At 44.8% G+C, this 26542-nt stretch overlaps 1 protein-coding gene across 7 annotated transcripts in view; it reads right to left on the bottom strand.

Moving 5' to 3' along the window:
- The window catches only part of IQSEC3 (IQ motif and Sec7 domain ArfGEF 3), a 99374-nt gene that overhangs the window by 30456 nt on the left and 42376 nt on the right, over positions 1–26542 (bottom strand). For 5 of the 7 annotated variants that reach the window (XM_040562051.1, XM_040562076.1, XM_040562071.1 and 2 more), the window contains exons 2-3: positions 24764–24844; positions 3982–4270 (exon numbers count right to left, since the gene is read on the bottom strand). In XM_040562051.1, coding sequence (XP_040417985.1) covers positions 3982–4270; positions 24764–24844 — 370 coding nt within the window. The remainder of the gene's footprint in view (positions 1–3981; positions 4271–24763; positions 24845–26542) is intronic. The other 2 variants (XM_040562089.1, XM_040562082.1) reach the window with 1 other exon arrangement.

Genomic DNA, 26542 nt, shown 5'->3' with positions numbered 1-26542 from the left:
AGGGACTAGAACTGATTCTCAGCAGTCAGCAGAAGCGATTTGCTAAGTTCCCTGTCCTTAGTTCCAAAATAACCATCTGAAATCCCACCATAGTCCAGCACTCCTGCCACACCTCTTCAAAGTTGGCCTCCCTGGAAAGAGAGTGAGTTATCCCTTGGCCCTTTGTCTCCAGGAGGACGCTTCATGTAAATACATGCAAATTAAACCAATAACTTGCACAGGCCCAACCCAGACAGTTATTGCTGACAACTGACCATGAGCACTTAATATAATGGTCTGGTTAATCAAAACGTAGAGCTAATTGTGTTGGGAGGGAAAGAGGAACAAATGGGAGGGACAGACACAGCTATTTGAGGAACAGAATAATAGTAAGATACAAAATAAAGCAGAAGCAAGAGCCTTATAATTATCTGAGGTTTCCAAGGAGGTGACAGCCATTCTGAAAACGTGAAATTCATATGCTCTGATCTTATTAGAGGCCAAGACAAGATGTCACTGCTGATCTGAAGTAAAAGGCCAGTTTCTCTCATGCAAGGACAGTTCCCTAAAAGGCAGATTTTAATAACTAAGAGGAGCGATCCTTCAAAAAGTCTAAAGGAAAGGCACAAGCTGGCAGTACCTTGACAAAACTATCACAAGTTTTCCTGCAGTCTGTTATCTCAGCCTTCCCAAAGGACTAAGGCATTAAGGAGCAGAACAACATGCAAAGTGAGAAGACCCCCAACCTAGTCTGTTCTCCAGTTCATACCGGGAGTGCAAGGGCAGGTTCTGCATGTGGCGTGTAGCCATCCAGCCCTGGCCAAAGCAAGGGGCATTTTACAGTGTCTTGCAGCTGGCAGAACAAAGTCCAAGGGACTGTTTTAAAGGATGCTTGAGATGACTGGCAAAGCCAGAAGCAGCACACCCATAGAGCAGTGCCCTCCTCACCTGTGCTCTGCAGGAATGGGTCTCTGTCTCTCTCCCCTTGATGTAGCCCAGCCATTTATGGTTTACTGATGTCTGAGAGAATCACATTTGCTACCAGGTCTAGCTAACCACCCCTCCAGAGGAATTAAGGATTTCACACAGCTGTTGGTCTGTTTTCCTCCTCTCAAGAGGAAGAAAGGGCATCCATTAGCACACCACAGCAGTCACAGGTAATGGAGATGTATGTCTGGCTTGCTGCAGGAAGCTTCCCTGCCCATTTGAGGGGCGAGAAAGGCCAGACATGATTGGCCTTCTCTCACTCCTAATAAACCCTATGAATCACAAGTAATTGCCTACTTAAAGCTACTGTTCTCTGGGGAATGATCCGACAGCCGGCGCCAAAGGAAGGGAAAAGCAAGAGGGGGGCAGGGGGGATTTCAAAGAATAATTAGCTTAATACATTTCTGGGCCTCAACATGAACACTCAGTCTGAGCAATTCAAGCCTTGTGGCTGAATTATAAATGGCCGGGAAATATCCATTGCCACGAGAGATTGCACATGAAGGGAGCTTTAACAAGGTCAGCCTAAGGCAAGCTTAAGTGTCAGGCCTGGATACGGCCAAACAGTTGAGGTACACACCCCATGGCTCTGCTGCCCATCGGCATAAATGCATAAGTCTGCCAGGAGAGAATGGGACTGATCTTACTCTTGGTTAGCATTAGTTTTCCACCCAGGTTGCCACTGAACATGGCTACATGCCTCCATGTTAGCAAGAAGAGAATCAGACTTAGTGACAGAATCTGAGTTGCTTGAGTAAATGTATGTACTGTCAAAAAAAGAAAAATACAGAGCATACATGTTCTCTATCACCCTTTCTTAACATCCCCCCCCCCCCCCACACACACACCAACCTCTCACAATGGAAGGACATTGCTATAAAGGTCATGTGCTAATGGGATGTTTTCCTTCATACATGAGACATCTGTCAGCCCTTCAGCACAGAAAGCTCATCTCTTCTGTGATTTCCATTTTTCCAACAAAGCATAAACTTAGGAGAACTCACCAACCCGCTAGTATAATCCTGGGGGACAATGACTGGTAGATGAACTGCACCTCCAAGCTGTGCAGAGGAGGCTTTATGCTGCCCTCCTTTCTTAGGAGCACTCAGTCCTCTCCCAAGAGCTAAATGTGACTTCAACTACACTGTGAGGCTGAAGATCTCTCCTTCCACCTGTTTACAATATATTAGTAGTACTTATAGCAAGAAAATTCATGCTGTGACTAGGGAACTACTGTCACAGTGCTGTGAGGGTCTTGTCATCCTTGTTCCTATTCAAGAGAACTCCTCAACAAGTAAGTTGGTAGGAATACCTGTGAAAACACATACTACTGACTGCAAGACTGGAGGAATTAATACTTTTCTCTCATTGGAAATCTCCCCTTCTAGAGCAGGAGGTAATCCATGGAGGACATCCATCAGGCTGCAGAAGCACACATACTATAATCCCCCTTTGCTATGAGAAAAATGGTTTCACCTATGAGACAGGCAAGGTCCCTGCAAGGTCAGTACTGAGAGGCAATGGAATTTAATGAACAAGCAGCTAACATGTCTCTCTGTCTCACATGCATCCAGGGCAGGTCTGGCCTCTGCTGCAACAACAGTGATGGGGCAATGTGACCTTAAAGCTAAAATAACACAGGACAGACACTCCCCAGGACAAATCGGAGCATCTCTAGGACATTGAAGAGGCTAAGCCCAAATATAGCAGCCAAGATATGGCCCACCCTGAGGATATGTCACATTAGTTTGTGAAGCCAGTTAATTAGTCTCCCTTGTTTCTTTTCCTGGTGTGAAGCAAAAATTCTGTCCGAGCTGGGTATGCAGTATCTGAGAAAGACAGAGCTAAAGAGCCAAGGCCTCTTTTCTACTCAGGAATTTAGTAGGCCAATGATCTGACATATCTGTTTTGAGACAGCAGCAATTCCTTGAGGGAAACGGCAGAGAAATGTCCCAGGAGCAGCAGTTTCTTCTGTGGGAACCTCATTAGCCTAGACCCTTCATCTGCAATAGCACAGCTCCCACTGAATTCTCCCACTGAATGTAATCTGGACAGTGTTGCTAGCACTTGCTTGTCCACTCCATCTCACATCCTGTAGGATCTGTGTATTAGACAGCCTCTAGTTGAGCTGCCATTCCAGGGAAAAGTCAGAAACAATTCTTTAGGTTTTGTTTTGTACAACAGCTCTCCTGGGCTGCAATCTGCAGAGACAAGGGGTGGCGAGGGCACATTCCACCTCATTGCCTTTGAGTGAAGAGGCCAGCTGCTATTAGCCCCTGTCCCACTATCCCTGGCTGAGAGTCCCATTGGGAAACGCAGCTAGAGATGGGTTGACTGTGCTTTGGAGCTAGGCTGTAGCCTCAGGCACAGGAGGAGAGGCTTGAAACTTCCAGGACTGAATCATTTTCTCTCAGCCTGGTAAACCTGCCTGTCTCTTCAGCACCCACCACTGGACTGAAGGATGTGAAGGTAGCAATACATTAACACTATGGTAGATACTGTGCAGGACACTTAGGAATAAACCACACTCCCCCTAAGAGCTCACGCTTTGAAGAGGCTAACATGGAAGTGCAGATGGGGCCCGTCCAGGGTGATCCAAGAAGGCAAGACGGCTCTTGGAGACTTCTCCAATGGGGGAGGTTTTTTGAGACAATCATTTGCTGGGAAGCCTACAGGTACCATGCACTTCTGTGCAGGCAGTGTCTCTGGATGCCACAAGCCTCGTCTGCCTACAAGTCAACTCTAAACCTACAGTCACACCTGGACCACAGAACACCGGCAATGAGGAGCAGAGCCCAGCAGGCTTGGGTGAAAGAAGTGTTGCAGCCAGAGGTGGTGAAGTTACTTCCTCCGTCAGCCCCACACAGCCAAAGGGCCAGGCCTGCTCAGGCAGGGCAAAAGATCCAAGCAAACAGGAGGCTACGGAATTTGCAGAAATATGGCACACCACAGTGTGAATGCAGTCCCACCCGCCCCATCCCCTTCTCCCACAGCCTGAGGAGGAAGCCTCTGTACCTGTTTATTCTTTAGGTCAAGGGAGAGCTCATAATCGGAGGCAGCTGCATGGGAACACGAGGCCGTCCCTTTGCTGCGCTGCACTCTCACTGGGGAGCCCGTGTGGTGGAGGCTCGCCTTCTGCACCAGAGGGGAACACCCCGCTGCCTGCTCTTCTTGGAGCTCCGCATGCTGGGCTTTTAGCGTCAAGGTGTCGGACCTGCCTTCCTGGCCACTCTGTCTGCCGGCCTCCTTCGGATCCTCCGTTTCACACCCGGCTTTCTTGCTTGTGGAACCGCTGGGATCGTCACTGTGAACAAAACGCAATGTATCTCTTTTTTATTTGTTTTTTTGATTATTATTTTTATTATTATTATTTGTATTATTTATGTTTGGTATTGTTCTCTATACTCTTTCACTGATCTGCATTTTAAATGCTTAAGGAGACTGGGCTGCAAGGGGTGTCTTTCAGGGACAGAGCAGGACTGTATAGCGATTCCTCACTCCCTGAGAGCAAGCACCTGTGCTGCACACACTGGAGCTGCCTGGCTGCCGCTGCTCAAGGTGCTGCAATTGAAGGTGAGGGTCCAAAGAGGGTGTCACGGCCGAAGGACACCCCTCCTGCTCCCTGGAGCAGCTGACATTCACCTCTGTGCCCTGCTGCCTACTGCTTGCCATCTCCCTGTGAACCCCAGAGGCTCATCTGGTATGGAGCCTGGATCCCAAGGATCCAGCTTTCCCCTGGAGCTTCTGTAGGCATGTGAGAAACTGTGTGAGGACAGCTGAACACTACAGAATTTCCAGAGAAACTCTTGGAGAGCTGAGAGTATAACACTGCAGCAGAACCAGCCAGCCAGCCCTAAGGTCCTGACTCTTTAAAGCAACTCTGCAACACAGCCATAGCAGGCTGTAGAGCTTCCATAAAAGAAGCCGTTTCTTTCTGAGTCACAGGACAGATTGCTGTGCCACCGAGGTCTTGTGGAGGAAGCAAAACACCCTTTTCTGCTGTCAGCCACGGCAGTAATTGTATGGAACCAGGCTTGACAGCAGTGCACTTTAAGAGGGCTGACATGTTGCTCCGAACAGGATGGGATTAGCATATACCCAATCCATTGAAGTACCGAGGAAGTCTGTTGTTAACCTCTCTTGCCGAATGTTTTCTGAAATCATCCAATTTCAAACAAGACTTTGGGGGACTGCTTGAACTATGGGAGTGTTTGTTTGTTGCTATGTCAGTCTCCTTCCAGTGGCTACAGATGAATAATTTACAATTTCCCAGAGCGGGCAGGCCAGCCCGCATGAACTCTGGACTTTGCTGCACAGTGTACACCGGATACAGCTCCGCTGTTTTCCAAGGGATGAGCACTTAGTCGATAGCAACATTGAGTTTGGAAATAATTGCTGCAGAGCCAATGCATTTAATTCCATTGAAACCAAAGATGTGTACTGCCTCCCATATTTAAACATGATTACGTTATTCAATTCACTTCTAAATCATATTTCTTTCTCTTGGATTTGCTCCATATATCATCAGTTCTCCTGTCACCTAGATATCAAATCGTTTTATGATTGGTGTTGATGTCAGCGCAAAATCGGGGAAATTAGATATGATTTTCTATAGTGCCCAAATTACTTAGAAGCATTTAAGACTTATTTGCAAAAGTGCTGTGAGCTCTTAAGAGCACAAGTCTTCTAAGTAGACTTTACCTCGTAAGCCTAGGAGCACTTTACTTACTGTTACTTTAAAATGAAGTTTGTTATCTTCAATGGCAATTTAACAGTCATGTTTAGAAATATTCTATAAGGACTCTAGAAAGTTTCTATAAGGACTCTAAATGTGATGAGTCAAACACAGTACCACAACTTCAGAACTAAGAAGGTAGGATTTAAAAGTAGAAAGTTTCTCCTTTCATATGCATGCATGTAGTCACCAATCAGACTTAAAAATAAATTCAAATAAACCAATCTCTTACATTAATCCTGTATAACCAATTTGGTCAAAGAACGTTAAGATGACATAGCTGTACATTCATCAATCAGGAAATGTCTCCATTAAAATGAAGCATAAAACTGTTCTGTAGGGTTACATGCCTTATAAAATATTTTCCTGTTGTACTCCTGGTACCATATAATTCAACATGTTTTTTTCTAAACCTGAAGATGTACGCGTAAACTAACTCCCCATTTCTAACTCCTTCTATGTCCATACACATTTCAGGAAACATTTATAGACTTTCACCTTACAGTTCTCACTGTAACACCTTCATTGGATGCCTCTGTTCTGTCTGCTCTCCTTTTAGCCAGCAGGGCAGTAATTTTTGCCCTTAGCTCAAGGGATGACCAGGTGAACATGGATTTGACCATGTTTTCTTTGAAATGCATGCCAAAACCCACACAACTACTTCAGTGGTAACTGGACTGTGTCTTACAAAGCAAGTTCAGCTAGATTCACAAGCTCTGTTTCAGCAAGCCATGTACCCCAAATTGCTTTGCTGAGTCAAGGCCACAGTGCAGTGTGCTGTCTTAAGGGCAGGTCAGAGCCTGAGGCAGTGGACTAAAGAGTTAGCTGACTTGTCTGGGAGCATGAATGGACTGTAAATGCCAGCAAATATTCCCTAACATGATAGTCCTTTAAACACTCACGTATGTGCTTAACTACATTTTTCTGAGAGCTTCCACTAACTGCCATAAGACTGCTCATGGTAGAACATGAAGTGTGTGCATAAGATTTTGCAGCATTCAGGCCCATTGCTCTGTGAAGCTGTACGTCACCTCTGGTGTCATTGCTCTGTGAGGCTGTGTGTCACCTCCAGTGTATGCTGCCTGCTTGGTTATCTGTCGCGCACAGTTTAGAGTCTGAGTAACATCCATAGAAACAGGTTATCCTATATGCCCAGCTAATATAGAGCAAACAGTAGGCTTTATAGAATCATGGAATATTCTGGGCTGGAAGAGAAGTCATGACGTCTCTACTTCACTGTCTGCTCAAAATGGGTCCATTTTCAAAGATGTGTGGTTGATCTGGGACTTCTCCAGTCATCTCTTAAGTACCTCCGGAGAAGAACATTTCCCAGGCTCTTAGGAAAGCCTTGTCAGGGCTCTTAGTGCAGTAGCAGACTTTAAGGGCCTCATCAGCCTCACCTGGACCCCCACCAATATCCCCTGACACAGGACCCCATTTCAGCCAGCCCAGGGCCATCGGTCCCTGCACTAGCAGCACCATAAGAGTGCTGGTCTCCAGCCCCACCACAGCCTTCCCCTTTCCACAGCCATGGAACTGCTTGATCTGGACTCTGACCTGGAGGCTGACTCCCCAGCCTGACCTTGGACCTGCCTTGTCACTGTGGACCTACCCAGAGATCGCTGACTCTAGTTACTTTCACCAACCTGATCCTTACCTTGCCCAGTCAGACAAAGGATGTCTGCCCAATCCAAAATTCTCAGAACCTCTTTAACCCTCTTGGACCTCATTAGACTACCAAGGTGTTCCTCAAAACAGATGAGGGCCCTAACCTGCAACCACTAAGTGCATGCATTCGGTTAGAAGTGCGTGAGAAGCACCACCAGCCTCAGTGCTCCCACTTACAATGCATAGCTGAAGCAACCCCCTGAAGACACTTGGCTAAGATAAGAATGTAAGCTAACCACACGTACACATATAACCTTGTCTTCCTCTTCTGTGCATGCACTGAGCCCAGTGAGTACACCCATACAGAATGCATTGCACTTATGTGTGGAATTTTCTGAGGGTCAAAACTCAGTCAAATCAAAATCAGATTCCACTGAAGCACTCAAAGGCATTTTTCAGCTAGATATTTTTATGCTAACTATAAACTTTTTAACCCCCTGCTGGTTTGGCTGTTGTGCTGTTCAGAAAGCAATAGCAAATACTCATGCTGAAATGGGAATACTGTCTACATGCTCTTTTGTGAAAAAAATGGCTGAACCATTTTTATTTAGTGGGGAAAAAAAGCTCCAAAGAAACAGACAATCCTACTTCACCTTCAGGTAAAAGACCAAACCTGGGAAATTTCAGCTTGATCTGGGAAAATTCAGTGACTTACAAGAAATGGATTTTGTTTAGCTGCCTGAATGTTTGCATGTTAACAGCAATGGATGAGGCCCCCATATGGGAGAGACAAAATACACTTCTAAAGATCCAGACTAATACTGCAGTGAAATACAGGCTAAAACCTTAATGATCCCGATTTTTTGCCACTGTCCTGAATGACACAGTTGAACTGCACTGGTAGAGAAGTTTTTATTAATAAGTGAAGGCTCACGGGCTATTGTAATCATAGTAACAACAACAATAAAAATAACAGTAAGAAAACAAATAATGACAGACACTATAGTATGGAAGATCTCTGGAAAAAAATGTTATTAAGCAAATTATGGGGATATAGCTGCTTTCCCTCTCCCAGTGAACAACTAAATGCTCTAGCTGTGTGATGAAGGAGAGGAATGGTCCTATTGCACATTTGGTTTCTTGGATTAGATTTTTTTCTAACCACTTGTAATAATTAAAAATCCCATGCAGAGTCTAAGGTGTGAATCCCAATGTCCTGGCCAAACTCCAACTAGGTTAATTTAGTTCTGTATCCCAGCATCACCCCTGCAGTTTCAGCTGTAATCAGTGTTCTTTACTTGCTGTCCTAAAGTATCATATACCACTGTCTTCCAAATTTTTTACAGCTCCTCTTGCATGATAAATGAAGCAATTTTCTGCGCATCATGCAATCAGGTAGAGAAGATTTGTAATGTCTTTGAATTCTGTTTGATCAAAAGTGGTAATATTAATGTAAATCACTTGCAATCAGGTAAAAAAGGAAGACTAAAAATTCAGCTGTTCTCTTCTTTCTGAATGTTCCTATATGACTTTTACGACCCACAGCAACTAGCTTAGTCATTATTACAAATAGATTTCATCGGCTGTAGAAAATCTCTCTCAATTGTTTCAGGTATCTCCTCCTCCTTTTACACTGCTGACTTGTATACTCCTGATGCAGACAGAAACCAGTTTTGTTAACAAAGATGGTGACTACAGACAATCTGATTCAGGTCTTAAATGAAATGGAACAGCTAGTCTAGCATAAACCACATTTCAAAACAGGGATATCAGGGTTCTGGGACGAATCTTCTTTCAAGAAAACAGGGTAGTGAAAAAGCTCTCACTGAGACAATTCAGCTGAGCACCCATACATATTTTTGTTAGTGTCTAGAACAGGTAAATGAGACTACTGGGATTTGGCTTCTAGATACAGATTTCTCAGGAAAGTTTTCTATAATGAATACACTGAGAGAAGAATGTATCATCATAGAGAGATGATAGATGAAAAATCACTGATACTAGCTCAAATCAGTAATAACAGACTACTAAGCCAGAGATGCCCACCAGCCCATTCCTAGTAGTTTCAGCTCCCTGTGTCTGTACAGAGCTGTTGTATCATACTGTGTCCTGGGAGACATCTGACTGCTTTTCAGTTCTCACAGATCAAGAAACTGCACTTCCTTGCATTCTCCTCACCAGCTCCTTGCTGTGGGAAACATGTATTTCCAGCTTGGCAAGGATCTGTGCTTCAAACTGCCAGCTTTGGAGCTGAACCATGGTTATTCATTGGATCCTGACTGCCAGGTTTAAACATTCCCATACTTGAGAAAGAACATGCAGCCCACTGTCCCCAAATGTTTCAGGACAATTTCAAGCTAAATTTCCGATAAGCAGGAACACAGAATTTGGGTGCTCCAGACATTACATTCCTTTGCCCTTGCTGTCAAATATTAGAAAAATTTTGCAGTCTGAGAGTAATTTTCAAATTTCTCAGAAATATATTTACAGGTAGCTGAGTGACTAAACAGGACTGTAGGGCCAAGAGAACTACTGTTCTCAAGGACAGTGATGTTACACCTGTAAGAAATTAAAACCGAACTTTCTCACTGACCATTCACTCCATAGCTACACAGCTCCCATGTGGTCAAGACACAAAGGACATCTCTTTTCTCCTGCTCTCCTACAACAAGAAAAAATACTGCAGATAAATAAGAGCAATAACAAAGTAACAGAAATAGCAACGGCTCTCCTGAACTTCACCAGAGATGTAAGAAACCAGTCACCCAAGAAGAAGATGCTCAGATGCCCTGTTGGCAGGTACAGTGGTGATGAAAGAAGGTCCAGCTAATTGGGTAGGAGGAAGGTATAGCTGTGAGGTGCTACTAAAGTACTACAGGGGCTGATCTCAACTCCTCTTTGAGTCTCTCTGGCACTCTGGGAAAAGACTACATTGCTGTTTCACATGTGTAGCACCTCCTCCATGGTATTTAGGGCCAGTGTACATCACTCTGCCCTGTAACTGAGGCAAAGACTAGGTGGACCAGTTGCGAAGGGCCACAACAATTTATGAATCCATTTCACAGAGCCTTTTACAAGGATCAGCTGGTTAATGCATATATGCTGCTCTGAAGTGCTGTAATTGATTAGTATTACCATGACCTGAGAGCCATATGAGACTTCAAAGTTTCAGAGATATCAGAATATAAACCTTTAGAAAATACCATATGGAGTATTAGAAAAAGAGGTCATTAACATATGCAGAGAGGAGTCCAGACCCCAAGTCTGCAAGAAACTAATCTCACTCTGTCTTAAGACATTTCAGCATTTCCCCTGTTCTCTCTCCTCTCCTTCCTCAGGAAAAAAAAAATAAAATAAAGAAAAAAGAAAAAAAAAACACACAGTTGCTGACTTAGCAGGGTCCAAAGTGCCTTTTCAGTTTATTTCATTTCAGTGTTCCCTGAGGACACCCATAACATATGGTGAATGGGTTGATCAGAATTCAATGAAAAATGGCTGAGACAGGCTTGGTAATATATTATGGGATCTTTTCAAGGTTCAGAGATTTCTGACATGCTGGGTGTCTGAGTGCAGAAGAATTGCTTTTGATTTGCTTTTAAGTTCAGGTTTTAGGGTGACTTGGAGGCAATGCTCTCTGGGAGCATGCTGAAAATGATGGAAGGCAGAAGTGTCTCCTGCCAGAGAGGCAGGGAACTTGGAACTTGATCTTGGCAAATCATCCCCTGCCAGCCGAGCTGCAGCTTTCTCAGACAGTCTCCCCCAACACAGACCAAAATAGGAACAAGATTCTGATTTTGTCTACATTCACGTAACACCTTGCAAAGCAGTGGCACCAAGCCATCTTCTCACACTAGTTTTACCCAAGAGGAATTAATGATAATTAACCAAGCTCATTACCCATCCCAGAATATATTACTTGTTTCATAAAAAGGCTGGCACACACACCTGTAAAATAGACTTGACAGTACAGTATGCTTAATATATTGGAAATGAATTAAATTTAACATCCTTTAGCACAGACTGAAACTGGCAACATCTTTTCAACATTGCTTAAAGTGGTTTTGGCAAGATGTATATTAAGCAGGTTGAATATGTAATAATACTAACAAATGTCTCAAACTTCCACAGGGTCCGATGTGCCAAAATCAAGGCCCCCACTTCAGATTCGATATTTAAACGTGATACCCATGTACTGGGTAACTTCCATGTTGTTGTGTTGTTGTGTCTATTGCTACAGAACAGTAGTATAGCAGCTAAACTTTCCTGATGCACTCCCTGCCCTTGTGGTGCAAAGATGATTGTTCAGGTAACAAGCTGGGTGGGCTGTCTGTCTGAGGGGCAGGCTCTCCATGACCAGCTTCAGCCACCTGAGGGCTAGCATCTCTGTTTCTTCAGACAGACAGGTTACTGCAGACAGTGACTTGGAACATCTAAGGCAGCTCCCATTGAACAAGAGGTGGTATGTATGGTGCAAGGCCAGCCATGCCAGGTGGTACCGTTCTCACATATATATATTTTTCATATAGCTCCTATGTCTGTCTGGGTGACACCTTAGAATGAAACTTGGGCCACCTCTCCAACATACTTCTCTTTCCTTCTCCCTTCCCAGCCACATCTGCTATTTCACCAGCTGCAGGAGCACAGGACTCAGCCTAGAAAGTACAGCCCCTTTTCCCCAGCTGCCCACCACACCTTGGTGCTTGACACCCTAGGTGGTGGCTTCAGTGCTGTCTCTGAAGGTTGGATTGGGAGGAGGTCCCACAGCCTGTCACTGCAGAGGGGTTACCTGTGGCTGAGTCAAACAGGGCACCTGTACTTACTACTGAGGTGTGAAAAGCACCAAATGGACACTGAAGGCACAGGAGGCCCCAGCCCTACATGGTTTAATTACTTTGACTTTAACCCCAGACCTCTGTTGCCTCTGCAATGTTTGGTAAACACGACCTTTTAGAGGAGGAAAAAACAGATGGCATCCTGCATTAGTGTTACTGCCCACTCAGCACCCCAGGAAAGAGAAACTTGGCTTCTCAGCAGCAGTCTTTCTGCCACTTCGACTCAGATCTCTTGGCTCCTCATCCCTGAGGCAGGTTTGAACATCACCAAATTCGCTGACAAAAGCCTGCCGGTGCAATCATGCAGAAGATAGAATTTCACTGCTAAAATGAGATGAATTCAGGGCTGGGAGGCAGCAGAGCCTCTATGAGGGAAGGAAACCTTGCATATCCCCTCAGCCCACTGCTCTCCTATTCCAGCTACCTGTCAGGTCAGGCACACAGCTCTTGGGATTTATAGATCTAGGCAAGGGCTTCCGTGGTTTTCTTTTTCCACCTGTTGTGACAGACCCCCAGGGATGGACTGCCCCTCTGGGCTTTTTCCTAAGCGACTGGGGTCACTGCCTACCGAAGGCAGTGAGGGAGACGATTCACAAGACCTTTGTGTAACCCAGATACATTTTGTGGCTGCTCTCAAATGTCTCAGCTTTTGTGATCACCACAACCCAGTAGAAGGCCACTGTTTGTGTCAGACCAACGAGAAGGAAGCCCAGTTGTCCTCCTCAACATAAAGAGTGACACAGACTCAGACTACCATCCTCCATACAGACACTCAAAACATTATTCACCAGCTTCAGGAAAGCAGATTTGATCCAGATTTAAACTTTACCAGTGTGTTCAGATCTGGGGTTTGGGGTTGGCTTATAGCTGAAGACCATGATAAAAATAGCATGGTTAGTAATCCTTCCCCCTTTCCCCAACCAATGACTATCATCACAGTCTTGTGCAGCAGGCACAAAGCTCCACTTTCCCATATTCTAGCCTACTGTGTCACTGCTGCTTCATTCACACCCTGATCCTCTTTATGTGACTTCTCTTTCCTGAGGCCTTAATCCCTTTTCTATCTTTTTTCATTCCTATTTGGAAAAGAGAATGTCTTAGCAACTTCCACATCTGGACATATAAACTCAGATTCCTCCAGGGCCACTTCAACTTTTCTTCCCTATGAGGAATAAAACGTTTCCCATCCCTATACTTTGTACTCAGACATGAATGTTTTGGGACAAGATAGTTAAGAAACACAGGACTTTGTCTTGACACAGTCAATCCTATTGTTTTGTTGAGTAGAACCATGGCTGGTGCTGAATGGTGTTACACCAGTGGACTGTACCAAAGTCAATGGAGGATGTAGTCCTGTATGCTATATTTTTAAGACAACCCGTGATATGCTTATCAAATCCAGTTGTGCTATAACAGCACAGCAATAATTTTCACAATGCATTTCCGCACAATCAATTTCTGTGCATCTTGACCTTCTACTCTCGCATTAGTGTAACCTGGGAAATTACAGGCATCTGTTACATTTTGCCACTCACCCAAGAAGATGTGCAGAAGAGTACCAGCAACATGTACACACAGCAGCCTGTCCTCATTTTCCCTCTTTCCCCAACAGCTGGGATGAGAGAGATTGCAGTCAACCCAGATACACAGGCAATAATAACAGCAGCACAACCTATTTATGGGAAAGCAGCAACTTACCAGTATGGGACATAAAAAAGGTGACACATAGTTCTTGTCACCAAGCAAATATAGCTCCCTGTGGGAGAGCGTTGCAAACTGTATATGGAAAGAACCAAATTACCAACGAGACATAGTTATAAGTTGTTTGTAAATTTCCAGACTGAGTGGCCAGAGTCAGGTTCCTCAATCTAGAAAGAAAAGAGCCTAATTTGCAGACATGCAAACTGGTCTTTAACTTACATCTCACCTCAATGACATTTGCGTGAACTTGACAGCCTTGAAAAGCAGGACCACTAGGTAGGGACTAAATAACCTACATACCCTCTTGATGACTTGTCTTCAGATACCCAGGAGAGTAAATTCAACTCTCATGGGAAGTGAGACCTAAATCTATAAAATTAACCCAGAATTGAACAGCACTTCTACTTGCTCTTATATAGCATATTGGCAATTCCTAAGGCAGGCTTGCTGCAGTAGTACTGCATGCTAATGCAAAAAGCTCTGGGAACTGAAAAAGGAAAGGTAAGTCTTGTCCACTCTAATGTTGTATCCTCAGTACCCTCATTAGACAGCTTACAAACTTCCCTCTAGCCATTAGTCCTGCCTCTCTCCTTTGTTTCCCCTCTGCACTAACTTTCCATCTAGCCAGTACAATGGCAAGTTACCATGTACAGCAATGAGAAAAGGTTTGAGTGGAAGGCTTTAGGAAATGGGCTAGGCATTTCCATTTTTAGGACATGTACTGGTAGGAACCAAGAAGCCCCTCTCTGCACACAGAGGCCTGCTTGCTTCTGTCTTTATCCCATACTCTGCTCCTTCCACCCTACTAGCAGTATCCTTGCACTACACTTCACCTTCCAGGCCCCATCCAGATTCTCCATCCACAATCTCTGAATGGAGCATGAGGGTATTAAGCACCCAAATCTCACTCAGTCTCAACTCCTGTTTATGTCTTAATGCTTTTTTTCAGGATGATCTTTCCTCACAGAAGATGGGATGGACCCCAGCTCTTCTGCAGTTTTGAACAGGGACAGTTCCAAAATCTCCTATCATTTTTACCCCCTCTCCCTCAGCTATCCAGCTATATTCAGAACCCAAAGAACAGCATGAAGCTGCAACAGTGGAGGTTCAGACTGGATATTAGGAAAAGATTCTTCACCAAGAGGGTGGTCAGGCACTGGGACAGGCTCCCCAGGGCAGTGGTCATGGCACCAAGTTTGCTGGAGTTCAAGAAGTACTTGGGCATTGCTCTCAAACATAGGGTCTGATTTTTGGGTGGTCCTGTGTGGGCCCAGGAGTTAGATTTGATGACCCTTGTGGGTCCCTTCCAACTCAGGATATTCTATTAAATGATTTGAGCAGCCGTACAGTGTGCTCCTCTTTGGCCTCTCAGACTCCTCAGTTCTTCCTGGAGGATCTGAAAGCCTGCCAGGCAGAAGAAGGAACTCTGAAGCATAGTCATGTGTTTCCAATAGGAGAGCTTATTGTATTCAAACACAGGACCTACCCCATGTGGATGGCGAGAAGATGAACCTGCACAAGAGTGAGTTAGTATTGTAGAGCACAGTACTGTAGTATTGTAGAGCACAGAAAAGACAACAGCCCCTTGGTTTGACATCAGACTGCAAGAAAATGTGTGATAAAAAGAGCCTCATTCCTGTAACTGCCAAAGAATATTGGCATGAATAGGAATATTCTGGTCAAAGGACTTGCTCATTGTCTTCTGTTCTTATGTTCTGGTTCCCTCCAATTTCTTCTTTCATCTATGTCGTTTTTTAACTTTCTGCTTTTTCTGCTATCTTCTCTTCTTTTGTTCTCCTTCTCTGTGTGGTATGGTTGCCATCCCCTTTCCTTTCAGCAGCACTGCTTTTGTTCTTAAGCTAAGTATTTATTTAAAATAAATAAATAAGCTAAGTATTATTAAGCTAAGTATTTATTTATTTATTTCCCCTTTCTTTCTCAATGGCTTTTTTCTCATCACTTTGCCAATTTCTCACTACGTACTTGCCCCATCTCTCTCTCTGCCTTGTAAGCCATGAAGAAGTGTGTGGACAGAGGGTCCACAGAAACCACCTGTTGAGTTCCACATAATGCACCTTCGTTCACAAAAGATCTGGAATGGACCATTTTTAGGGGTGGGGACAGGATATTGATTGATGCATATCAGGTCAGTTGATACCAGTAGGGGATTAGAATGAATTGTGTTAGTTCCACCACAGTCCATCTGCTATGACTTTATCAGCCGTCTGTGCCCATTTTTCAGTGCTAGATACAGGACTACTTCCAAAGCTGCCATTGCTTCTTCTCACGCAGCTCTGTGGCATCATTACACAGAAAGCACAGGATACAGAAGGTGTTAATGTTGCATTCCACTGGTACTGAGAAGTTGCCATGTTATGGACAGGGAATTCTTTGCAACACACGGGAGAGAACATGAGGTTTATCTGCAAGTCACAAGTAAATCACCCAATATTAAAGCAACAAACTGATAGCTTAATAGCTTAAACACCACTTAAATAGCTGGTGAAAGTAGCTCCCACAACTGCAGGGTTTGGCTATGATGACCTCTCACTGACATTACCGCTCTTGCGGCCCAAGAAATGGAAAGTGCTGTCACATGCAGGAGAAGAGTACTTAAATCCAAGTCTGAATTCCCTTAGAGCAGGATCCACATAGGCAACAGAAGCAAGGGGCCAGGAAATGGCTGGATACAGCCTCAGGCTCTCAGCAAACACGTGTGTCTGAATGGTATCTTTGCAGTTTCAAAACAGGATACTTCAGACTGGTTTCCTTTGACCTTTCTCCTGCCATCTTCTTTCTTCCTTAAGAAAAGTGTTGACAGAGGTCAAATAAAGCAACCAACGTGACAGGAATGCCCCAGCTGCTGCCAGAGATTTTTTTTTCCTGTTGAAGAGCCCATCTATTCCTCACTTTAACTCCCCACCCTCATGTTCTCCAAATTTGCCTGAAAGTGGTTGCACCAGCTGTTGGAGAGAAGAAGCAGAGAAACATCTGCTTGGAAGATAGTACAAAAATGTTCCATCCTGGTGAATCTCCTTTACAGGACTGAGCCACTGCATCTGAAACTCACCTCCTGTTTCTTTAAATGCTTCCAGAAAGAGCCATTCCTCCCAGGTCATGTACCAGAATTGCCAACTATACTTCCCTGAAAGAGATTCCCAAGGTAGTTGGTAACTATGATGCTAGGGATGTTCTCTAAAACATTTTTTTGCTTATAATTGTGTTTCAACATTTCCCCTAAATCTACATGCACTAAATACCTTTGTGGTTCTGGACCTAGGTCTCTACAAAGCAATTAAAGCTGCTGGTTCCGACTGTACAAAACACTCATAAAAAGAAAGGATCTACTCACTCCCAGGCTTAGAAAGAGTTCTGATCTGGGTCCAGACATTACTCCTGGCCCACACCCCTGTGTCAAACTGAAATCAAAACTCAGACAACTGTGAGCCTAGGGAATATTTATATGAACTTTGCTGACCCATCCCTGCCTGTTTGCAGCATCTCCACAAACTCCAGTTGTAATATCTTGAACAGAGGATTATTAAGTCTACAGGGAGGAAAGAATAAGAAGTAGATGAGCTGTTAAGAAGCAGAAAAAATCCTCTCTTCATGCCTGTGACCTCAATAAGGAACAGAAATGAGAAAAGAAGCACAAACGGGATGTGCTAACAAAGCAGAAATGTTGCTCAAACTTCTGCTGTGTGTTTTCAAAAACAGTGCTGTGCATAGCTTCAGCATGAATGAAAGTCAGGCTGAAGAGTGTTGTATATAAAGTCTCTTGTCCTCAGAGCACACAAGGCACAGACCACGGTTGTGGAGGCTTGCTTTACACTGGTGTGTCCAGGTGCTGTAAGCCTGACCTGAAGTGTTCTCCATTAAGAATCAGAGGAGAATTCAGCCTCCGTGTTCCACTAATTCTGGGAGCTTGCATTTGACACTGCAAGCTGGGGGCCAATTAGTCGGAGTTATTGTGCTGTTTTGTGTGGTAGGTTATAGATCTGATGTGATACAGCCTAGAATCATTATCGTGCTTCACACCTGGGCCACAGCTACTGAGTACCTCTGAGATGAGAGGAAGCACTGACCTCCAGGTTATATATCCAATATCCTGCCACCAATATCCTGCCAGCAATCCTAAACCAAAAAGGCCAATTTCCCATTTCATGAACTGGATTTGCTTTCTTTGTGTTAGGCAAGGTCAGTCTTTCACAGGGTCAGTCATAACGTGCAGCTCATCTGTTCTTCTGTAATGGCTATAGAGTGACAGATACTGGTGGAAAATCATTCCCCACCAAACTCAAGTTGTGTGGTTTTTTTGTTTGTTTGTTGTTTTGTTTTGTTGTTTGTTTTTGTGTTTTTTTTTGTTGTTTGGTTGTTTGTTGTTTGATTTTTTTTTGGTTGGTTGGTTTTGTTTTCAAGATGCTTCAGTGGTATCTAAAAAGGAGAATTGACTTGGAGAACAGGTCAGTTCCTATCAACTTCACGGGCTTCAGTCTTAGGGGTTACTGCATTCACAAACCAAATACAACCTTGTGGCTTTCTTAGGAGGATTTGACTGGTAGAGCACCTAGCATGACCCAAGGGCAAAGTAAGAGCTATTCTGAGAGGAGAAATGTTCCTGGGCTACAGCAGGGGGGAGTCAAAGAAAGACATGATGCTGTGATGGTGTAGTGGATAATATGCATGGCTCTTTTGTGCCAATGTCTTCTAGCATGACTTCATAGGACACAGAACGAATGCACGTTCTCTCTCTGAACAGAGTTCAGATAAAGATATATGACGAGTCAGAGACAGCAGACTTCCAGAAGTAACGGAAATCAGATTTTTTTTTAACTGTGTGCTTTTTAAGGGATAGCATACTGTCATGCAGCTCAGCTGGAAAAAAAGGTGTTTGAAGGTTTGATTTCAAAGAACTGTCCAAAATCTGTCCATCCACTTTTCACCCTCCCACATGCAACAATGGAGCAACAAACATAATTCCTCTTCCAGCAAGGACAAGGTTATTCCATTTGAGTACTTTGGTAAGTCAGAAACAGGGCATGAGGGAGTTTCACCAGAAATGCAGGGAAGGCTGGCTTGGGGATGTAGCCAATGGCTTACATGTCTCCTCGCCACTAATGGGTGCTGTGATGCCAGGCAGTAACCAATTTGTGACGGTGACTAATGCAGAAGGCACTTTAGAAATGAGTACACAGCTGTCTGAAGTTTAAACTATATTGAGTTACAACTTAATTGGTCCATAATCATGAAGCAAACACTTGCCAGTTGTACTGATCATATTTCAGCCCTGAACTAAGCAGCACTCTCCATACTGGAAAGTTACATCTCATGAGAAAATATTATGTACAAATTTGAGTAGAGCCAGCTCAACTTTTCCATGGACATTTCAGACCCTAGCTCTCCTGCTCAGTCCACATCCAAGCCCTTCCACACGACAATCCTTAGAACCCTGACCTCTCTCTGGGAGTACTCTTTGCCTCCTTTGCCTTAAAAGCAGGTCAGCTCTTACCTGCTCTTCTTCCAGGTAGGAAGGACCATCTCTCTCACAAATACACAGGTGAAGCAACATCCCTTCCCAAAGAGTTATCTGAGGTCTGATCCTGCCCTTCGCACAATTATACTTGGATCCCATCTATTCTCCTCTGTGACAAGATCATTCAGCACCCCCGTGTCATCCCCATGACCATTGCCAAAGTGGACCTGCCCCAGGTGCTTAATGTTTTATGTAGAACTTTTCTCACCACTGGAGAAGAGGTGATTTTCTGCTGATTTCCTATTCAGCATCACAGGCAAGCCAGAAGCAGGCTCCGAAAAGCCTATGAAAGGCAATTGAATGAATATACTGTTCCCTCCAATTGTGACTCCATCATTTCCTCTCATTACTCTAATAGAAACAAATCTTTCTCATCTCAGCCCTATTACCTCACACAAAGGCAAATGGTATGTAATCCTGTTAGAGCTGGGCTGCTGCTGGACACATTTTAAGGTCATTGTTCTGGGATGCCAGTCTCCACTGTGAGACTGGGAGAAGCGGGAAATGCAATTACTAGGCTATTCAAATCCCTAGAATGAAACCCTGCCGTTAACAGGCAGAAGCCAGCAAGAAAAAGAGCAGTTGCTTTATGAAATTATAGGGCTTGGCTAAATCACAGTCTAATCAGCACCTCAGCAAAGGAGCAGGGTTAGCTCCTACTGCCTTCATGGAGTCTCCTCACTCCACTCAGCCTGATCTTTGGCATCCCCAGTGGAAGCCCAACCTGAAAGATGGGATATGATCATGAAGCCAGTAGTGTACAGATCCATTGTAGAAAGTGGTGGTTCTTGTCCAGGGTTTGCACTATACTTGGAAATGGGGAAGCCCTAAGAAGAGCTCAGCAACAGGAACCTGCCTGGTGCTGCCATCACCACATACTGTATTTTGGCTCTGCGCTTCCTGGGGGCAGAAGATGTTGCATCAAATCTGTCTCCTAAAGCTCCTGGCCCGCAGCACCAGTCTTGCTGACCACCGGTGCAAGCCAGCACAGCAACCAGGTGGGAAATTCACATTGCTAAACTCATGGGACTGTGACACTCAGCTCCACCCCCATCCCTCAATAATGAATTCACGCACCAGAGGGGAGAAGGGGGAGAGCAATGCTTGTGGCAGTCAGTGAAGCAAAGTTGAACGGTATGGGTGGGAATGATCACAACTGCCTCATCAAGTTGGCTTCTGCTGAGCAGTTAGACACCAATCTGCTCCCAGTCATTCCCACCCAGGTGAAGCCAAGGCCTTTCCTGCTGGATGGGTAGCAAAGAAAGATTCAGAAACCTAGTAGGACAAACCACAGGGAAGATGTCCTGGTTTCAGTTAGGACAGAGTTAATTTTCCTCCTAGTAGCTGGCAGGGTGCTATGTTTTGGATTAGGATGAGAAAAGCGCTGATAACATGCTGATGTTTTAATTGTTGTAGAGCAGTGCTTACACCAAGCCAAGGACTTTTCAGCCTCTCTCTGTCCTGCTAGCGAGCAGGCTAGGGATGCAGCAGAAGCTGGGAGGGGACAGACCCAGGACAGCTGACCCAAACTGGCCAAAGGGGTATTCCATACCATCTGATGTCATGCTGAACAATATATAGGGGTGGCTAGCCGGGGTGGGGGTGTGGCCGGCTGCTCGGGGATAGGCTGGGCATCGGTCAACGGGTGGTGAGCAATTGCATTGTGCATCACTTATTTCGTACACATTATTACTATTAATACTATTATTATTATTATTATTGTTGTTATTCTTTTCCCTGTCTTAATAAACTGTCTTTATCTCAACTCACAGGCTTCACTTTCCCGTTTCTCTCCCCCATCCCGGAGAGGGAGGGGGGAGGGTGAGCGAACGGCTGTGTGGTGTTTGACTGCCAGCCGGGCTAAACCACAACAGAAGACCACACAAGAACAATGGACAATGACCATCAGAAAACACAAGCAGAACCAAACTTTTTTCCCAGGCTGATCCCAACAACTGACCCTACTGTTTTCTTTTCCTTCTGCCCCATCAAAGCTGTGTGGCTGCTCTCACTGCTCTGTCCTGCAGTCAGGCAATCGCTCCTCTTACTGCCTTGAACTAGATACCCCTCTTTATGTTCACCTTCCCTGCTGCCCATGTTTCCTCTGTCGCCTGAGATGAGGCTGGGTTCTCCCTGAAGCAGGGCTGTTCTCGCAGGTCCCAGAAGGAAGTGATGAGGGCTGAGGAAAGGCTCCTGGCAGAGGAGGAGACAGCAGCCGATCGCTGCTGGAGTCTCCAAGTCCCTTGAAGAGACGAGAGTCACTTCCCTGTTTATGCTCTTTATTAGTCCCTATTCTCTTTAATCGGCTTAGACTGATGAGCCGAGGCAGTGGTAGGGATCAGCCGGGCTGTTTAATTAAAGGATTGCAGCTCAGCCCTGCAGTTTGGGGGTTTGTGTAAATGAGCTGCAAGTACATTATTTAATCTGCTGTGCAGAGAGGAGTTGGGGCATTAATGAAGCAAACTCTAATTAAAACTAGACGGTTGATGGTTATTAGTGGCATCAGTTCTGACAGGATTTATCTCATTTAGGGAAACGCTTGATCATGGAGGGAGAAAAGAAAGAATAAACCCAAGCTGGTTTATCGAATTCACCAAAGCACCACTTGTGACTGGTTGTCCCTTCAGCAGTGCTCAGGAGAGCTGTACAGGGAGCTCCTGTGTCCCAGGCTCTCCCATCGGGAGTCCTGATGAGCTTATTTAGGGATATTCCTGGCTCACCCAGGAACTGATTGCCTATTCAGGCTCTCTGACCCACATATTTCGGTCTTGATTGACTTTTGTTCTGCCTTGGTTCAACAGGGAGCCTGCTCATGATCTGAGCAGGGTGATGGGCTCTGTAAATGATCTGATGAGCTTCTCTCAGCGGTGTATTGAGTTATTCCAGAGCAGCACAGCTATCAGCTACAGACACGAGCTCCATGGTGACCCTGTGGTTTTCCTGCTCTGCATTTCTCTTGCCCTCCTCACTGCACTGTATATGTAACTTCAGGAATGAAGGGTGCCCATGGAAGACTGCAGGACCTAGTGGAGGCTAGGAGGTGTGGTCTGGCCAACACAAAGCTGACCACTGATCTCAATAGTCCCGCATGTTCTCTGCCTTTCCAGTGGCACAGTGTGGGAAGCAGGAATATTCTTCTCACCTGACACCACCGCATACAGGGATCACATATAAATGCTGCTCTCTTTCAAAAAGCAAAAGACTTTTTGAATATTTTGTCTTCAAATAGCCATGGTGGTTTAAACCACGTCTGTCTCTACACAGAATAGTGCATCACACACAGACAGGCTCAGTCTGCTACTAGGGTCTAGCCTAGGGGCATTAGAAATGGTAAAGAGAAAGCTGTGTAAAGAAAGTAAGGAAAGCAGGGGACCTACAGAGTGGGACAAGCTGAAAAAGACGGTCTAGGTGACACAAAAAGGACAGCATAGAGCAGTATGAGAGGGCCCTCAACTGGAAGCCCGGATGCAACATGCTGGGTCAACGGGTCAGTGTCATTCATCTCCACTTCTGACCTTCTGCATCTTTGGATGCAATTTTCCAAGTTGTTAAATTAATGGAATAAATGATTGTTTTCTCTTTGATTTACATGCCAAATCCCAGGTGAGAAATTTGGTGGTTCCCAGTACACAGAGGGCAGGTGAACTGAGGCTCAAGGGATGGGTAGGGTCTTTGGGAGTCACTAGGCTGGAAAAAGAAAATATGACACATGAGCATGACAAAAATTCACCTAGTGTTTAAGGCACTGTGGGAATGACAGCCTCGTAGGACAAGAAAATGTTACAGACTAAGGGAGCTGATCAGAAATAAGATGGAGGCTGGGACAAGAATGGGGCAGGGTCAAGGATCAGTGTATGATGGCAGCTAGCTATGGCAAAATCGAGCCTTGGTTTAGATAAAACAGAGCATGTGATCAAAACCCTCTCTTCTGAGAAATGCAAGGGAGAGGTGGCTGTCCCTACCACAGCAACCTCTGTTGTTTCCTTTTCCTTGCCAGTACCTCCCCATGTGACACTGAGATGCAGCTGCAGACATCCCACAGGGCTGTCACACAAACTTTCCCAGTCCTTGAGAGCTCTCAGCACAGGGTGCTAACCCTTCCATCCTCATACACAAAGGGGAATGAGGGGTCCTGCTCCTTTACCCTGTCTTCAAGTGTGGCTGAGGCCTACTTTTGAACATACCCATGTGCACGTATGCCTATTCTCTTCACAGTTGTCTAGCACTTACACTTTTCCTTGGAAGGAAATCAGAAATCACAGCCTGCTCCAGTGAGCAGAACAAGCAAGAGAAATATCATTTCAAAAATGATGTAGCCTCACTACTGCAATTCAGCTGCCCCATTCTGCCCAGAGCCCTCCCCTGTAACTTGGGCTTCTTATACTGATGCCAAATGCCAGATGTAAAAGTCTTGCAGTGTGATGAGGGAAATCTTTAAAGAGAAATCTGTTTACTGTTGACAGAAGGCTGACGAGGCATGACAAAAAGGAGCAGGTCTGTGAAATGGTGTAAGAGGCTGTGAGTGGAAAAGGAGATGGCAAGAATGGAGGAACAAGGCAAGCATGGAAACTATATCCAGTATGTGCATCTCAAGTAATTTTGATGTACTCCTTGGACCCTTAGCTTTTGGCACTGATGTCCTCCACTGATGAAGGACAGCTGTGTTAAGTGCTGGTGTGCCCAACCCTACCCGCACTGGATACAAGTTGGTAATGGTTAATAGCACCAGCCTATAACTGACCATCGCTGGCAAGCTCAAATCATTTCAGCTGTGTGTTATGTAAAACTGCACCCCTCTGTTTCAGGCTGCCTCAGCCCTAGTAGTTGTGAACAAGTGAGATCCCAGCAGGGCATTTCTGAGAGGTCAACTCTTGCCCCAGGTGTGCGTGGGAGAGATGAAACAGATACCATGTGTGCCAGTGTTAGGCAGAACTCTGACTTTGTTGGTGACTTTTGCTGGAGGTTAAAGGTCTATACTACTGTGTGCCCAGGCACCTTACAATGTGGGGTAACTAATTTGAAGGAGAAGAGTGAGGCACGTGTATATCTCTGCCAAAGTGATGCAGGAAGGTAAAAAAAGGTACAAGGGGGAATGTGGGTTGATGAAAGCAGATGTTGAAAGAGAGGCTGAAACTTTGTGTTTGGAGGCACACAGGGGTGTGTAAGTGAAGGCCAGAGATGGGTTGTGAGCAATTACACTGAAGGAGTAATCTCTGTAAGCAAAAAGAAAGGGACAGCAGTGCTGGGGATGTGGGGCATAAGGGAGGGTGGAATTGGGTCGGGGTGTATAATATGTGAGTTTTTTCTGGGGCAGGATGATCAGTAATGGGTGATGAGAAAGCAGGAGAGGATGAACAAGAAAAGACCTCACTAGCAGCAGCTTCCCACCTTGGAGAGGAGTCTGGAGATGAAGGCTTCTGCTCTGCATCAGCTGCTGGGCAACAGAACTGGTGTAAAACAGTTTCATTCCTGCAAGAAAAAAAAAACAAACAAACAGGTTAGTGTTCAGCTCACTTAGCAGAAAACTCAGGTCTGTTCCAAGGGGATGGTGACACCCAATGATGTTGAAAGAGAAACCTGATTATTACATAAATGTTTTACACTCTGAGATGTTGGGGAGCAGGAGATAAGGGGGCTAGCAATTTTATACCTCTCCTTTACTCTTCCCTCTGCTGAGGTGAAACTGTAGAGAACAGTCAAAAGCACACGAACGGGAAGGTTTTTTTTCTGTCATTATCTGTCTCATGATCCCATACATTTCATGAAAAATAGGTTTGCCAGTCTCTAATGTTTATTTAGTTTGGGACACAAACATCTCCTTAGATGTGTTTCCTTAGATATGGTTCCTGTAAAATTTAAATGCAAAGAAGTTGATTTTTTTTTCATGGCAATGGCTGAATTAACTCTGCAGACATTTCTCCTGAAGCCTCTCTTAAGCACAAAAATGGCCCTAGCACATCAATACTGGGGATTGCCAATAACAGTAGAGAAAACCTGACATGACAAGCACAAGAGGGTGGGCTGTGATCGTGAGAAGAACAGAAAGTAGGAAGAGATCACAGCAAAGAAAAACAAAAACATAAATAACGAACCTAAGGAAAATAGGAAAACAAAAGGCTAAAAATGTGTTTATTAGATGAGAAAGGCAAAAGAACTCATCCAAAGAAAGAAATGCTAGACTGAGCTTTCCAAAACTGTTCGCTAATCTTGAGTGACATACTCTTGGGTCTCTTGCCTGGAAATATTTCTAAGGAGCCTCATCTTCAGGGTTGTTGGGCAACTACCATAGCACTGGAACCTAGGAAGACCTGTTCAGCACTTCTGGAAATTAGATCCTTTCAAAACAGTTCCTTGTGGACCCTTGAGGTGTCAGAGGCAGCACAAATCAACAGCCAACTTTGAACACCCTGACCTTCATCAATGAAAAGGAGTCACTAAAAAGAGACACAGTGGCAGGCAAAAAAGTACTAGATGAACGGTATTGAAAAGAAGAAGAGAAGAAGAAAAGCAGGTGACACAAAGCAGGCTGAACCCTCAGATGGCACAAATCACCCTGTCTCCAAGTCTGCGGAACAGCACTTAGAGCTCTGTTCTCAGTGCTACTGCGGAGACCCAGGGCTCAGATGGGGTCATCTCATTTTAAAAATATTTTTGTAGCTTCTAGCCCAGACATAAGCAGTAAAGCTAAGTCTCCTGGCTTGTCATGGGGTCCCTTATTCTTCCAATGGTCATGCCACACTTTCTGTCACTCTGAAATGTGAATTTTATTGCCTTTGTCTTTCTCAAAATATGAGAGATTGGCCACAAAGACAGCTAAATTACAGACAACAATGATCCTCCTCACAACCACCACATTTCAGCCTCCCAGCTAGTTCAATATAACAAACTGCTCAGTTCTTCTGCTTCCTTGACTCCCAATGCATTGTCAAAAGGCATCTTTCCCTAGAAGCAACAGGATTAGTAGGAGGAACGTAGCAAGGTGAAGAAAGCGTTAGCTTTACCTCTCTGATCTCTGTCCATGCCCTAGGTACCTGCCTGTGACATGCATCCTGCTAGAAAAGAAGGGACATGTTTGTGTGACATACCACATTCATCTCCTGATCTTCCATTTCTGTAACTACCCAGCTCATATACCTTCTCTCCTGCCAGCCTGGTTACTGCTGATTC

Source organism: Cygnus olor, chromosome 1, assembly GCF_009769625.2.
Source record: "Cygnus olor isolate bCygOlo1 chromosome 1, bCygOlo1.pri.v2, whole genome shotgun sequence".
In the NCBI taxonomy this organism is placed as follows: Eukaryota; Metazoa; Chordata; class Aves; order Anseriformes; family Anatidae; genus Cygnus; species Cygnus olor.
Note: the sequence above shows the minus strand (reverse complement) of the source record. Positions and strands in the feature narration are given on the sequence as shown.